The sequence below is a fragment of the Sipha flava genome, unplaced genomic scaffold (genome assembly GCF_003268045.1).
Source record: "Sipha flava isolate LNK unplaced genomic scaffold, YSA_version1 241_pilon_pilon, whole genome shotgun sequence".
NCBI classification, from domain to species: domain Eukaryota; kingdom Metazoa; phylum Arthropoda; class Insecta; order Hemiptera; family Aphididae; genus Sipha; species Sipha flava.
The window spans coordinates 332,094-349,868 of NW_020272889.1; the positions used below are offsets into that span (position 1 = coordinate 332,094).

Below are 17,775 nucleotides of genomic sequence, written 5' to 3' on the forward strand. Positions count from 1 at the left end.
CATGGTTCGATTCATTTCAAGGTGGATATATATCCACATTAATTCATTTATTAATAATTTTGTCTTCATATTTTCTGAAATTAGTATTTCCAATGATGATACCGGCAGTAGGTAAGGTATACGTAAAGTATACTTTGGCGAACATAATCATTCGTAGTCTGCGTGTCTCCGTGTATATTTTATATTGAACGAAATATGTCGCAACAAAGTAATAATATAAAATTAATTACTGGACAACGAAGCAATTTATTGGTTTTATTTAACAACTACAAATATAACCAAAGTATAAAATATGTGTCTGGTGAAATAAAATGGAGGTATGATATTATATAAAATTATAATAATAATATTTACTTATTATTATTTATTACGTATGACTTTTAATAATATATCATATTAATTTGATGTTACTATTCGATTTTCTTCACCGGTGTAGTTTACATGTATTCAATTTTACCTGATTTTTTTTTTTAGTGGCGGAGTTTCATGCGCTCATTCCATATAATTAACGATCGTATAACAAAAATTAAATTCTGAGATTTTATTTTATAAATATTCGTCACTTAACAATTTGAGATAAGACAATAGTACGTGTATTAATATATTGAAAACTAGGAATTCCAAATACAGATATCGAACGCACATTTGATAAACACAACTATAGAAAGGGGCCAAAAAAATGTTGGTCCCCTTATAGAAATATGTCTGGTTACGTGCTTGGCTCGCCGGCTTCACTTGCAAACTCGAGTGCCACTGCGTAGCACTTTTTATGAGATAGAACATCGCCCCAAAGGAAATTATAGTCAAAGCCTAACCTAGTTTTTGTACAAACCTTGTTACTGTTGAGGATGGGATTATGCATTGAATGTGAACCCAGTCTCGTTGCACCAGTAAATCACATACTTCGACTGTGAATAAAAATTAATGTAACATAATTAGATGTGAACACAGTGGCGTCTTTACGGGGGGGAGGGTGTCCAGGGATACTGGATCCACCCCAGAACCTCTTAAAAAAAAAAATAAACTAAAATTCTTACATATTTGCAGAATTGGCTATGTTTAACATTCACAGGGAAGTTAAAATTACTGTTGATGAAGTGGCATGCATGCCCGCAGGGGGGGGGGCAAAAGGGGCCATTGCCCTTACTGGGAATTTTTGTTTTAAATCTATTGTTAATTTAATAGCACGTATATTAATAATAACATAATTTTATTGAGATCCATTTATGAATTTTAGTAAAATTTATTATATTTTTAGATAATCTAAAATATATAATCTTGAACGTATTTATTAGTACTTATACAATGTTTACACATGATTTTATATCGCTTAAAACTATAAGTTTTCCCGAGTACCGATTTCCATGGTATTTGATTTTGTTCTCATCTATTTTTAGATATACGTTGCTTTGGCCCATTGAATTTTAATCTTGTCCCGTGTGGGATTTTAACTTACGGGCACGCTTGGATAGAGGAGTTGGCCAAGAAATTGAGACGACTGGAATTTATTTTATAACAATACTTTATAATATATAGTGCTAAACTCAATATATAGGTATATATATATATATATATATATATAATATTACACAAGACTATACGATTATTACATTATATATTTAGTTCAACCTTCTCCAAAAACTGCATAAGGACGTAACTATTACAATATAATATATAGTCTATATTAATTATGTATAAACTGTGGACTCTCCCCTCAGAAAAAATTGAAAATACGCCATTGGATAACACTAATAACAAATATTATCGTAAATATTTATATTTTGTTTTAGTATTCGATGAATACACAACTCATTGGTAAACTTTTAACTTACGTCACAATAGTCAATAACACGGTATATTTTCTTATTGAAATGCTGCTTCTCTACATTAACGTCATAAACACATGATTTTTAACAAACACGCAGATATGCCACACTTAAAATAAACACAAACGATCTGTTTAGAGATCAAATAAAAAGGGCAATAATTTACGATGGTCTTACCACACGATTGACGTATTATACATTTTATTTGAACATTAGTAATATTAATTTTTCGTTGCGCAAAAATTTTATCAAAAGTTACTAATTACTACGCAGTGCCCTCTTGTATAGTAACGATAAAAATGTGCGAGAACAATATGTTTTGTATTTCTCTTGAAAAATAAACACATCAAGTTCCAATATTAACAACACAGGTATTTTTTTTTTTTTTTATAATGATTCACAAAAAAACGATAAGCAAAGTCAATATTTTTTTTACATACATTTTTATCTCCTGTTGTATTTGTTGATTAATAACAAATAAAAATAATTAATATAGTTTTCATCTATTTTAATTTTTTTTTTCTGTGTCCAAATTTTTTGTACTCATTTGATATTATGTTATTAATAAAATACAATATGTTACATTATATCAAGAATAAGTATAAAAACAATCTGTCCAATATAAATTATTACCTACTATATTTAGACATATTTATAGAATAAAATGCGTTCAATATTTTTAAAATTTATGTTTAAGAAAATGTCAAATAAAAATTGTAAACAGTGAGATACATATAACATACACCAAAGTCACAACAATAAGTTATATTGTATTTTCTATATCATAATTAAATACAATATCATGTGGAAAAAATATAATAGTTTTTAAACTGTCTAGGATTTGATTGTCTATACAATTTAACTATTGGAAAGGAGGGAGTAGAAGGCCATAAAAATAAAAATAATACAATTATATTTTTTTTTTAAATAATACTTATAAACTAAAAATTATAGTTACAATATTTGGTACGCTATAGAACGTAAAATATTGTACAATATAACGGTTTAAATTATAAATTAAAAAGGAAAATAATTATACAACATAATTATACAATTTTTTTTTATAATAAAAAATCGTAGGAACACAAAATGCCACTATTTAAATCACGACCACACCATAATCCGCGTTTTTAAATAAATTGTTTTCTTTTTGAATATATAATTAAAATAAAATAATAGTTGTAATACTCTACAGGGGAAGAATTAATTAAAATGAAAAGGTCTTTTGTACTTTAATAATCACATAAATATTGACTTGTTAATATATAATAGTTATAATATATAATTTTTTTTATACTCTAAACATTAAAATAATTGTGAAAAAAAGAATATTATTTTTATCGCGTGTATTTATTTATTTAATTGCACTGCGCTATCACATTCGTTTCCACATATACATGACATTTTTTCACCTTGAAAGGAGTATGGAATCAAATTTTATAATATAAATAATATGTCATCAGTTACTGATTGCTTAATAAATAAATAAATAAATACATACATGTATATTATATACTCACATTCATGCACACAAACATACACATAATAATACACATGCATGTATACATATATATTTGGAACTAAAATATAATATGTATTGTTTTGTACATCACAATTAATTAGTTACAATTATAATTGTTTCTAATGTTATTATATTTTTATTTTTTTTTAATTATTGCATACATGTCTATTACAACACTGGGAAGTTAGTGATCTTATAATTAAAACAATAGCATATATATACATACACACAAATATATTTATATTCATATGATAGCTTTCAGATTTTACTGTATTATATAATGATAACATGTGTGTCTTAAAACAAACAAATAAATATTTAATAATACCTAACGGTAATGCATATATTGAAAGGAAAACAGTATATAATCATGGGAGAAGAATTTGAGATCATGTCTGTACGGTATATAACATTGAATATAGTGTTACAAAATGAGCAGTAAAACAGGATACAGATGGTTGAGCTTTATCTCTAGATGGAATAAAATATATAATGTTAACCAGTAGGTGTTTAACAAGTTATCTACCAGCCACGCACATAATACAAGTCTAAAAAGGTATATAAAAAAAATATAAAGACCATTAGTAATATTTCTAATGATAATATAATGATAATAAATTATTGATAAATAAAATAATTACATTGTTATTTAGAAAAAAAAAAAAAACTATTAAATAGTTATACAATTGTGACATACAGATATGATTAACAATTGTATTGTGGCGGTGATATTAATTATTACTATTTCAAGAGCTATGTTTGATATATTAAATTAAATTTGATATGCTATATTATTGGAGGTAGATACTGCTTGTTTAACTGATAACATACATTGAGTATACAGAGTAAGCCATGGTATTTTTCTGTGACAATAATATTTCAAGAAATCAGTAAAAACGATGGCCGACTCTGTACATATATATGATTACAAACCGAAATTGAATTTTTCTTTAAGGACTTTACTTCACAAAATTTTGTAATAACAATTATTGCTTTTACATTGACTACTGAATACCGTGTAAATAAGTTAAATAGAATATGTTATTTCCATTTATTATTAGGTATGCTTACATGCTAAATATTTGGTCTGTCATGCTTAAATGCAAGACAAAAATTATCACAATATAAATATTTTATCATTTTAAATGACTAAAATTATAAATGATTTTTTTTTATTATTCTTTCTAATATTACTATTAAATTATAAGTCCTAAAGGTGCTTGATTGAATGTTACGAACTAGTTAATCTAGGAACTGATCGCGCTAAATTATTAAATCCATAAGGATTACATGTTAATAACTAATTGTAACATAGAAATATAAAATTTTTGAGTTTGAACAGTGCAAATGGTAGATGTTTTAACGATTCAGCCAAATTTTTTACAATAGCGTTATGGTATGTTGGAAAATGAAAAAAAGGGCAAAAAGAATAAGATAAATAATAACTAATTTGATGGTCGATATAATTAAAATACCTAAATCGTAGGTATTTACCTGTAGAATTCTGTCATATTTTATAGGTCACACACCTTTCGGATGAGAATATTTTGTGTCAACAGGAACTGTGTATGCCGTCAGTGCATTGTGTTCATGCAAATTTCATTTGGTGACCGGTACTTGGACAACATAATGCATCAACCGAGTGGGCAGACTACCTGCATTTAATTGGTAAAACTCAACTAGTTGTAATAGGTCATAAAATTTGGTCACACCGTTGTCTAGAGTAAAACAAACTTGATCATTTATTGGATCCATTTGCTACAAAAAAATAAAATACAAACATTACATTTTTCTTAAACAATAATAATCAACAGTAAAATCAAAAAGATAATACATACTGCTACAATAGGCGTATGGACAATTTTACCACCACATTTGTATGTTAGAACATAGGAGCCACATTTACTTTTGCTCTCACGAATTAAAAATACACTGCAATTTATATTTTTAGATTAGTGAGAATTATCAGAATAATTTATGAATAAATATTGGTACTCACCCATCTTTATTCCCAAGTCCATTAAGAACATTGGCAGCTTGATCACGACTCATATTTTTGTGATACCATGGCTGAGATAGGTGAATATCATTTTCAAGTTTAGACACAGCAGTTTGAAGACCAGGGGTAGTTCTACCGCTAGACCGCCAACTCCGCCGTACACTACCAGTCTCTGCTTGAGCAATGGCAAGTGCTTCTTTTGGATCTTCTACAATACGACCTACATTTCCAGAAAAGTCCATGGCTACGTGAGACCGTACACTCTCATTAGGTAACGGTTTCTTATTATATTCATATTCATTAGCATCATTGTGCTTTTTCACAAATGATCTGTAGTTATCTCTTAATTGCTTGCCGTACTATGAAAATATAAATAGATATTTCATAAGTTACCCAATTTTAATGTATAAATGACAAATGATAACATTAATTATAATGCAGTTTAATACTTACTTTCGACAATCTCATAGCGCACATCCAATAGGATAGTGACTTTTTGGAATTGCACGCAATGTACTGCTTTAGTCCACTGGCGTCCACCAAACACAGACTATAATCTGTAGGGGCACCCTTCAACTTTTTATTTGTTGTGTACACCTTGAAGTCACATAGGTAAGCCCAAATTTGTAGTTGGCATTTATCTCGAGATATGGTCTGCAAAAATAAAATAAAAACATTAAATAAATGCTAAGAAAACAAATTTTTAGGTTGATGACAAGCATTAAGTTACATATAATAATGTCTACCATAAACAAAATGTAGTGGATATTACTTTACGAGTTCAATAGACTGACTATTTTTTTTCTACGAAATTTTACAGTAGATAAATTATACTATTATACTCTATCAATACAAACATGAATTCAGCAAGAAAATGTTTAAACCAGCTAATCATTCTAATTTTCCAATAGTCCTACCTTAATACAAAAAATATTGAGTAAGTGTTTGCTTAAGCATAACAACTATGATCAGTGTATAAGTTAATCAATCACATACGCACTAATGAAATTTAGTATTTTCGTTTTCAGTTTTTAAAACAAAAAAGACAATGGAATTAATAATTATTAAGGGGGATAAATACACAATGGAGCATTTAGGTGTAATGTTACTGTAATGCTTAAGTGTGTACGGTAACAAACTGTACCACGTTCAGTTCGCGACGCCGTCGATCCCCAAATGTCGATATTTTGACGAACTTCAGAGGAATGTTACATTACGATATGTTACAAATGTGAACAGGTAAACTAGTTGCTCGCCACGAATTGCTTTGCCTCTAATGAACTTTATTAATATAAATATTTCTTTATTTATATTGATTTAATTTAAATTTAAAAAATGTTGTTGAACAATGAAAGAGTGTTAGACCGCACTGAGTACTAAAAAAATGCATACTATGGTTTCCAAAGGACCCAAAATAAAACAAAAAATTGGAAAATTATTAGAAGACATTCATTCTGATGACATTTTTGAACTATCCACTCATTTTTTGTAGCTGAAGATGGTTAAATAAATCTGATCTATTAAATATGTCCTTAGACTTCATTAAGTTTGTCACCATCTTCATTCACTTTATTTTTATTTTTTTAAATGAATACGAAATAAAATAAATGCCGTGCTAGTTACTAGTAAATTATATATTGCACAGAATATTACACGAGAACAAATGGTGAATCACTGATGGATTGACCGGAGAACAACATATACAGAGTAGTGCTCGACACGTACGATCGTTTATAATATGTAATATGCGAACACGAACTCTGTTACATTACAGCATTATATTACACATAAATGCTTTAGTTTGTACCCCCCTCCTTAGTTAACAGAGACTGTGTACTTTTAGTATATTAATATAATAGTTATAAATGATAAATTTAATATATATATTATAAATAATTTATCAAAATTAAACGACCAAGCTAGTCCATTAAAGGTAAGGATTACGTTGATTGATAAGAAATAAAAAATACCGTTAAAGTATGTACTATCGTAAATATAAAATCAACTTTTTTTTTTAAAAATCAAAACAGGATTTTAATTTATTTAAATAAATTGGGTACTTATTAATAACTATAATTTTTGTTAAAAAAATGTAGAAACAATTAAATATGTTCAAGACGAGTTAATTTAGTTGGATGTTTAATTCCTTATCATTTAGAACGTAGTACAAAAAAAAACCCCAGATGTACTGCCATTCTACAGACGAGGGATAGAACACGCGTACGGAGGATCGCGTACAGAGCTATAAATTTTTTTTATTATTTAAATAAAGATAGCATATGGGACTTGAACAGTGATACGTCAAATGCCGTATACACCGTAAAGGTGAGTGAGATATTTGTTTTGTTCACAATGAAGAGTTTCATTAAAAATAAAATTATTGTAATGTATGCGTTTTAAAATGAATACGACCCAGTAAAAGGGCTGTCCGTTGGTCGGTTAATAAAACTATTTACTTACTATGGAAAACGGAATAAGTAGGTACAATATACTCGAACAATATCAAAAAACGACAGTATCAACTTCAGACTTTTGGAATTATCATTACAATTTTCAATTCAAAAAACCGTTTTTTTTCAACGAGATTCAATTATTATGATATGTAAAAATGATTGAGTTCCAATTCGGACGAGTGAATACAAAACGTTATTTTAGAGATGAAAATGTTTTTTATTTTTAACACATAACTTTCCAATTGAAATTTTCTCGAGCACATAGTCCGTTAATCCACTTTTACTCGGTTAAAAGATGTAATACAATTTTTGATTTCAAGAAAACGATACTTTTTACGCGAACACACGACATGAAAAAACAATATTTCGACAGGTCCAAGATTAATTTATAGGCGCCGATTGAAAACGCAGTAAGATAAGTAATCCCCGACATAAAATTTATTATTCTTTAATACTAAAATAGATTTTCCGATAAAACTAGGAAAGTACGTCTTTGATAAAATAATTTTATTGCATACTCCATTGCCAAGTTCAAATTTGGAAGTAAAAATAATAAGATATGAGTTAATCGTTTACATAAACCAGTGTTTCTTAAATTTTTTGAAATCACAAAACACCAAACCGTATTTTTTTTTATGCGAAACATCTATGAAAATGATTTTCAAAAAGAAAGGAAGGTACACAAACATGGGAATAAACAGTAACATACGCTAAAATACTAAATACAGCAAAACGTAATTAAATTATTTATTTAGGATATGATATAGCATTCAAGAAGTATCATCATATCTGATTTTTATAACAGGAAAAATAACAATAATATTGGTGCATGAATCTTAATAGGATTGATGAACTTAGATGTGACTGCAAATATTATCAATATCTGGAGTAAGATTTGTTAAAGTTATATCGGGGTAAAATAAAACCTATTTCAATAATCAGTATTTGTTGCTGCGACTGCTGAGAATCCACAATAAGTACGTTGAAGTAGAACTCTCAATACCTTTTCACTTAACGCTTCGTATTCGCACTGCGCTGTACTGCACAACATCGCGTCACTGGAACTAAACGCACAGTATCACGAAGCACAGTCGACGGTTGTATTGAAACCAAACCGTAATTTTATCCGTTATAATAACGTGGGTGTTTGCCACGTAATATTTTTTCGTTATCAACGGACGTTTTTTGACTTCTTATATTGTAGAAGCACAAAACACTATTGACTATGTATAAATTATTATTAATAGTACATTTCATACGGTAGTTGACTGTTAAGTAACATTAAACTATAATATTTTATAAATGTGCACCCTTTGAAGTAGTGTCATTGGACGCCTCTCCTTTATTCATGTCGTCAAATCTAGTCAATATGTTATTCAATTAATGTATCATTGTATATAGGATGAATAAATGTTCTTATTAATATAAATAAAAAAAGTGCACACCTAACGCAACTTTTTCCCTTTAGCCACCTCTGATCGTTCGTTAAATTGTTTTAAGTAATGTTTTGGAGTATTTTGAAAAAAATACTTAAGTTTCGCGGAATCCTTAAGAGATATCCATGAACACAGTTTAAGAAACACTGATGTAAACTATCGATTAAAGCAATAAGTTTTAGATAGTACTATAGTAGTAATATATTATTATAGTATATAGGTAATATAAAACGTACAATCAATTTTAGTGTATAGTACGTTGCTTTATCAACAAACTATTAGTTTGTTTAAAACGAAATTTATTTTAAATTTCATCCCATCCAAGTAACAGTGGATAACCCTATTGCTTGGTGCAGTAACCGCTACACCTAAAAATAAGGAGTAAGGGGGCACTATATCATACAAGTTAAAATAATATAGTTGAGACATATTATTTATTATTATTGCTAACAATGATAATATTGTATTATTCATGTTTCATTTTATTTCTGTGCTATATTTTGTATAATACCAATATTAACAAATAATGAAACAAAAAAAAAATATTAAAATTTTAAATTTTTCAAGGGGTGGGTGGGTATAATAGTATCTCGCTATACTTGAAAAATCCGCCACTGCCAAGTAACATACAATAACAGACTCTAATAACAAGAACAAAAAATTGTTGTCAACTTTTGTAAGATGATACTATGTACATGAGATTTTATAATTTAAAAGTTAAATTTTACTAACAAAATAATAATAATTTATAAGAGAACATTAAATTATGTAAAAATAAAAAATAAAAATAACTTTATTTATGAACTGAAAAATATAAAAAATAATATATAAATGTTTTTTATTACATGACTGATTAGAATATTAGATATTCATAAAAAAATTAAAAAAAGGTTAACTAGGAATGGTTGGTTTTGTGTGTTATTATTATTTACTTGCCCTTAATACATACATTTAGTTAAATAAGTATTTCAAGTGCCTTCCAATTTTTACTCGTTATTTAAAATTCAGCAGAGAATTATGTTTTGTATTTAATAGACTAGCGAGTATTTATTTAATAGACTTTTCGAGATTTTCTTGATAGTTCAAATATCTACTTGAAATAAAAAATATTTGTTTCAAAAAATAATTTAGAAATAAACGTTGCAGTACTCATCCAAGCAACTTTACGATTTTGCGTAAAAATATTGAGAATTTTAGCCATTAAAATTAATTTTCATCAAATACAGGTGTATTTTAAAAAAAATATAAGGAATACCTGAAGCGCACATTAATCTTCAATAATACCGGTTATAGGGGCTATTATTTCATTCAATAAATTTGAATTTAATAAAACTTAAATCAATTCAATTAACAATCAACTTTTAAAAAAAATTTATATCACAGATATAGAAATAATTGATAAATAACTATGTAACAATTTGATTTCAATAAAAGCCAAACAATAATAAATGTAAATTATTGAAAATAAAGTGAGTAAGAAATACGAGTAGTGCATATAACAGCGTTATACAATAGCTCAAATATATATTTCAAATTCTCAGTAGTAAAATTAGTTAAATTAACGTACTAAATAGAACCTTTGACAAATGAAACATAGATTCAAATGGGAATTAATAAATTATTGTAGTAGCAATGATTCTTCTGGATCTTAAATTAAAATTGTATGATCAACTTGATTAAATCACTCACCAAGAATAATCAAATTATTATAATGCAATTAGTGAAATTTAATAAAGCGTTCAATGGAAATAAATTATACAATGGAATAGATTTTAAAATTAGTAAAAAAAATTAAACTTTAAATGGAACTGATTATGCAACTATTATTAGCACACCACTATCGTTTTTACATTTTCTTTTTATTATTTTTTAATTAGAATATGTACACAATCACTACAATAAACTACATCACACTCACTGAGGACTGTATATTTAACTCTATTAAGTGTATAAGAACGTCAGCAGTCAGTCAGTCAGTCTGAGTGCAATAAAATGCATTGTAAATTGTGATTAATCAACTCCAAGGACGAATTTATGATAACATTAACTCAAAATGGTGTTCGGTGGTAAAAGTGCACATAGAGTTGTTGAATTAGTAATACATTAACGTATGCATGTCCGAGAAAGACGGACAGAGATTGATTAAGATAGATAATAACATATACAATAAGACGCCTCCCCGTTGAGTCAATACACATGCAGTTTTGCATTGAGTTTCTTTTATAACATTAGAATTATCTCAACACCACACAAATTTTATCAAGGTTATCTAAAAAATTCGTATTATTATATCTTAACAGATGTAAAAATATTTTTTTTAAAAAAAATTAAAACGTAAAGAATCTCGGCTTTAAGTAATAACAATTTTCATTTTGACTGTATTTTAATGATGCTATTGATTTTACTATTGAAAAATCCACCGTAGAATAGGGAGTTATTTGTATTATTAATAGCTAATTTTAACAATATTTACTAAAAACTATCACGTATTGGAGCAAATTATACTTGACAAACACACATACACACAAATTCAAAACCAGATTTTCAATCATTTTACATAAATTATAAATAAAAATAACACATTAACATGAACTTGATAAGAAAACAATATTTATTATAGATAAATAAAATAAGATTATGAAGGTTTTCAGTAATGATTAATATCAATCGTGTATAAATATATAGTACATATAAGACAATAATTGTTATCTACTTATCTCAGATATTATATAGTAGTATACTACATGAATTAAAACACGTTATCCAAACGTAAGAAAATTTGATGAATAAAAAAACAGCTTATGTTTTCAAAACAAAATCGGTTTCAACAATCAAATTATCACGTTTTCGTTAGCAGACAATTCATAATGACAAAAAACAAAACCACCAATTAACTATTAATAAATCAAAAATTAATAGATACTAGATACTATTGTTCCCATCACACGAATATACGATTTTAATTAATATAAAAGAATTTTTTACTATCGAGGAAATTCTGTTTTTTTATAGGTCATCGGTCATCAGTGTCCGAGTAACATAATAATCGATACTTTAATAATTTTTTTATAAATATAATATATAAGGATCTCGACATTTATGAGCAGTTTGAAATTTTAATAATATAAAAAAACAACCTGAGAAACACGTATATGGCACTCAGGAATTCTTGATAATTAAGATAATAGGTAGAAAAAATGTCGTTTATATAAGAACTAGAGAGATAGATGTGTGTACATAAGTTGGAGAAAATATAGAACAAATGAAAATTATATTATAATTATTAGATAATATAACACTTATTGACGGCGATGAATTTGATCAATAGATGTGACGACAGAAGAGGGAAATCGCCGATCTTACGAAAAAAAATTATGGAACCAATACAATAATAGGTAATATTGTTGTGCAATAAGACGTAGCGCACTCGAGGTAACTATACCCTTTTACACGTTATACATATGACGTAAAGATTGAGACTCCATGAATATATAAATATATACTATACAGGATCTTCCAAATTTAACATGGTAACAACTAATATTTTTATGAGAAATTTTAATTAAAAAAAGAGAGCTTGTTACATTTTGAATAAATATGAATAAGGACTATTGAAAACGAGTGTAATTGGTTTAAAAAAACAATCAGTAAATATAAACAAATTTTCTTCTAAGTTGATTTCAATATTTTAGAGTTGGGGAAGTCAATGTTAATTAATTCAAACACTTTGAAAAATACTCGCATTGTTTTTATTTGTTCCAAAATAGGAATGTAATTTAAGTTGAACTTTGAAAATGAATGAAACTCACATAGGTTTATCAATTTTAATGGGATAAGAGTGTCAAAGTGTACAGTAAAATATTGCACAAAACGTTTATATTTGCAGCTCCGACCGCAGACACCGAATACATTTTGAATAATTAAACGTAGACAAGTCCGGTGGTCATCAATATTTTATCAAATAAAAACGGTAAAATTGAATTGCTTATACCTACACTAAAAAATATCAACGACAGTCTATATTTTCAAAACATTATCACAATGAGGGATTTATAAATAATAGCTGTCAAATGTACAATTCGGAAGACCTAACACACAAAGAATAATATAAAAGCGATTAAAACAATAAAACATGATTTAGTCTTATTATTACATGGGGTGATGGTCGATTGTCAATTAATAAGGAGAAGTTTGTTATTAAATAGTGTAATAAAAAGTCATTGGCACTGAAAAACGACGTGAACACATTTAAAATAGTAAAAACAATTTCCAAAGCCGATATCACATTAAGAAATCAAATAATATAAATTGACACATTGAAAATGGTGGTAGGTGATAGTATTTCTTTCAATTTGGCGAAAAAATATGCTTTTAATCCTCCAATACAAACCAAAATATAATGTATACATATTGTTTTAAATCAAAATATAACGCATAGGCTGTATAACCATAAAATATAACATTAAAGCTACTAGTATATTATATTATATGTATTATGTACACGTGTCACGCGGAACACGATAGAGAAAGAACTATTACTCAACATATGACGTTTGTCTTATAGTCAATATAATATTATACCACCAACGGCTATTGTTCAATCTGTACCTACGATCTATATTCTACACGTCGTCATTGTCAGCATGATTCACCGCAGCAATACGTTAGACATTTTTTTTTTTCATTATCATTATTTTTATAATTATTATTTACAAGTTTTCCTCTCATAAATAGTATTTTTCTTTTATTTTATGTAGAAAACAATGCGAAATCAAAATAACGCAACAAGCACAGAAATAGAAAACACAGTAGCTCATTTTGTAAATGTAAACTATAGCCAAACGTATATTAATTTCTCAGTTATAAATAGGTTATAAAAAAAAAAAACAACAAAAATAATTTATATGAAAATAATGATTTGAAAACACATAAAATTATGTAAATACCGTAAAATACTGTAAACTTTTGAAAAGTTCAGACTAAACATGGAACAAACGAAATCCATCGGTCAAAATTACACAGCTTTTTTTTTTCATTTAAATTAAAACGTTCCCGAAGTCCCAACAATGGTTGGCTTCTTTGATCACGACTACTGTTTCGATAATACTTATTTGTAAATACCGTTAACAACTCTTCTCGCTTGTACTTATTGTAAAAGCATTTCACAGATTGTACAACAAAAAAAAAAAAAAAAAAAATTAACACGTAATCGAGTATAAAACGCACAACCGTCGTGTTGATAATTTTCTGGGCTGTTGTAATTTTGAACTAGAACGTCAATACAAAATTAGTGTACATCAACGATAAATAAATAATGCACGGAGAGGGGGGGGGCAAACGTGTTCAGTATAGTGTTATAACATTTATAACTTTTGATCATTTATATTATTACACCGCGTCTCGAAGACGACGCGATTCATAGCCGGCGTCAAGATCTTGGGTGGACACACGCACGCACATAATGTTACAGTGGGTAGCGGTTGCATCGCGCGCGATTGGTCTAATCTCTCGACCGTGTTATATATATTTCTTACATGTATTAACTATTTTTTGCCCAACGCTTTTCTCGGCTAGTGAGCGCAAACTTTGATACACACTGCCGCATTACGAACTATTACAACTATACACACGCACGTACGCATGAACAAGTATGTGTGTGTGCTTGTGGTGTACGACACAATAATGTACAAATGTTAGTTCGAGTATTTTTCGTTATTCGTAAAATTGGGTCGTGATTAAATGTTAAAAAAAAACTAGCACTGAAAATTATTTTTCGCCGAAACCATATGAACGTCGGATATTTTTATTTTCAAATAGAAAATTATCGATTTTATTTTACGTAACTAAAAAAATTAAGTTTTCTCAATGAATAATAATAAAAATATTTATACTTAAATAATTATTATTTACATGGTGTGAACATTTCACGTTTAATACCATTTAAACAATGGACTGTTATTAAATTTAATTAAAATGTATTTGTGTGCCAGTAAACATTATAAATATAAACGAGAAAATCAAAATTAATATACAGAATTAAAATACACTCACCTATATAATTACTTTTATATATTTGGTATTTAATATAATTTAAAGTTCTAAAAATGTATGCAAAATACGATTATCAATTTCAATTACATATAATGTTTAGTTTACTTAAGCCATTGTCACTTAAATAATATTAATTCATCATATTTCAATAGATAAATTAAAAAAAATAATGATTGCATGCAAATATTTTATAAATTTAATTTTAAAAGAAGTATTTAGTTATAGAATGATAGATGATAAAAAATTAAAGGTTTAAATAGAAAAATAATACAGTTTAAAATAATAAAATCTAAAACCAATATTGTCCAGAGATCAATTAACCTAACTTAATGAAGTTTAATACTAATCACTCAATTCGATACACTATAAATGTATGTTAAATATAATTGAAAAAAACAGATATTCTATTAATTTTTTATCATAAAATAATCAGTATTATTCTCTTTTAATATCATAGTTTAACAATTATCATTAGTTATAATTTTTATATATAAATCACACTTAAAAGAAACATTAGTTGAAATTAAAATTATAAAAAAAAGAAAATATAATGTCCCCATAAAATGTATGATGCAACAACAAGTCATATCAAGGTCTTTCAACTTTAATAAGTAAGTTTCCGCGAACGTGATGTCAAATAATTTATAGAAGTATCTAGTGTACCCGTAGTTTAAATCTATTGTCCTCACTTTTATCCCAATGAATATTATGTTAAGTTAAAATGTTATTTATACTTGATTATAATAAAAATATAAAAATGTAAACAATGTGAAAATATATTTTTCATTTAATTTGAATATATTTTTTGTACCTGAATGTATTAATTACATATTTTTATAGAAGTTTTCAATAATTAAAACATTTAAATTTTTAAAAAATAAAAAAACATTTTTGTTATTTAAAAATAATAATAATAATAATAATATTTTAAACGAAATAATATGCAATCGAGTTTTTAGAACTAATACGTGTATTTAAATATGATTTATAATATTTCAACAGTCGATGAGTATAATTTTTTGTTTTCATATTCATAATATTTTATCCGTCATTACAATCTTTGGTAACTATAATTATTATAGTATATTAAAGTATAGAAAAACTATAGTTCTGAAATATTAAACCATTCCAAATACAAGTAGATACAAGAATATTTCTAAACATCAATCCTCATACAAAGAGAAATGTAGTTTTCTTTATGTACATCTGGACAAAAGATGTCAACACAAATAATCTAAAACTTTTTTTTTAAAGTGCAGACTTTTAGAGTCAAATACAAAAATACTACTACATATTATGTTTTAAACAAAATTTAATTAAATTATTTTAATTAATACGTGGTTTCTTATACTGTAAATAGTATTAGATTTACATAAATCAAATGAATTTTATTAATTCCGAAGATTCGACCAAAGATAAATAGCTCTCTTTAATTTTAAATAAATTATCTTGCCAATAACTCACTTCACCTTTTCGACATTGAAACGATACAGGTTTCTTAAAAAAATATTACGCTACAGGCATACAATAATTATAATAATTATTACAAGAATACCTGGACCTATTTTAAACGATTGGATTGATTGTGATACAGTTATACATTGCAATTAAAACTAAAAAAAAAAAGTGGTACAACTTTTATAGTTTACATTAATTAATATATATGTTATCTATTTGGGATGCCAAAAAAATAAAAAAGTCGTAAAGGAGTTCATAGATGTGACACTATGATTGCGTTTAAATGTATATACAAAAATATTGAATATTGCCGAGAACTTGAATTTTTTTTATAAACAGCTTAATTGTGTTGTAACATTTTATTACAAAAATAATCCGTAGAGAAATGCTATAGTAATAAAACAGAACAAAATTAAACGTAAGACAGGAATTCGGTTGAGAAATATTGTTTAATATGAAAGAAAAGTAATTTACAATAAGAAATTTGAAACTAAGAAAGCTCGATCACATATGACACTCTTCATAAAATGTTTTGTCAACTAAAAACGTTTCTCGTATTACGTGTTGCATTGCGATTATCTATATTCTGATGAAGGTAAGTTATCTCAGGTAAACACATCCATTATCACATTATCAATGACAAAATACACTACGGTGTCTACCTTAAAGAACTACACAAATTTGCTAACTCAAAAATTAAATTTTGTTTAGAAAAGAGAATATTCTCGTTATGTATGAGTTTCCATATTAATATTTCAGTGCAGCATAACAAGTTTAATTTGTTGTACTGCCTCAACTTTAAACAATTTAAATTTAGTGAATCGGGTGAATCATGCTATGTATGTTGTTATGTGACTACGCAGGACGCGACAGTATTAACATCGACTATATTTATTTTAATTTTAATCATTGTAGTTTATTTAAGTATTTATGAGATTAGTTTGTAATAAAACAAATTTCGCAAAAAAAAAAAATAGTTTAAACATATAAATATTAATTAGGTTAAATTACAAAAACGAATCCTGTAGAA

The 17,775-nt window shown here is 26.9% G+C and overlaps 1 protein-coding gene across 7 annotated transcripts in view; it reads right to left on the minus strand.

Annotated features, from left to right (window-relative positions):
- Positions 1-3,663: 3,663 nt before the first annotated feature.
- The window catches only part of LOC112684144 (growth factor receptor-bound protein 14-like), a 102,771-nt gene continuing 88,659 nt past the window's right edge, over positions 3,664-17,775 (minus strand). For all 7 annotated transcript variants that reach the window (XM_025555480.1, XM_025555481.1, XM_025555482.1 and 4 more), the window contains 4 exons: positions 5,801-6,001; positions 5,348-5,706; positions 5,187-5,280; positions 3,664-5,106 (listed from right to left, as the gene is read on the minus strand). In XM_025555480.1, the coding sequence (XP_025411265.1) occupies positions 4,948-5,106; positions 5,187-5,280; positions 5,348-5,706; positions 5,801-6,001 (813 nt within the window). In that variant the 3' untranslated portion in view covers positions 3,664-4,947. The remainder of the gene's footprint in view (positions 5,107-5,186; positions 5,281-5,347; positions 5,707-5,800; positions 6,002-17,775) is intronic.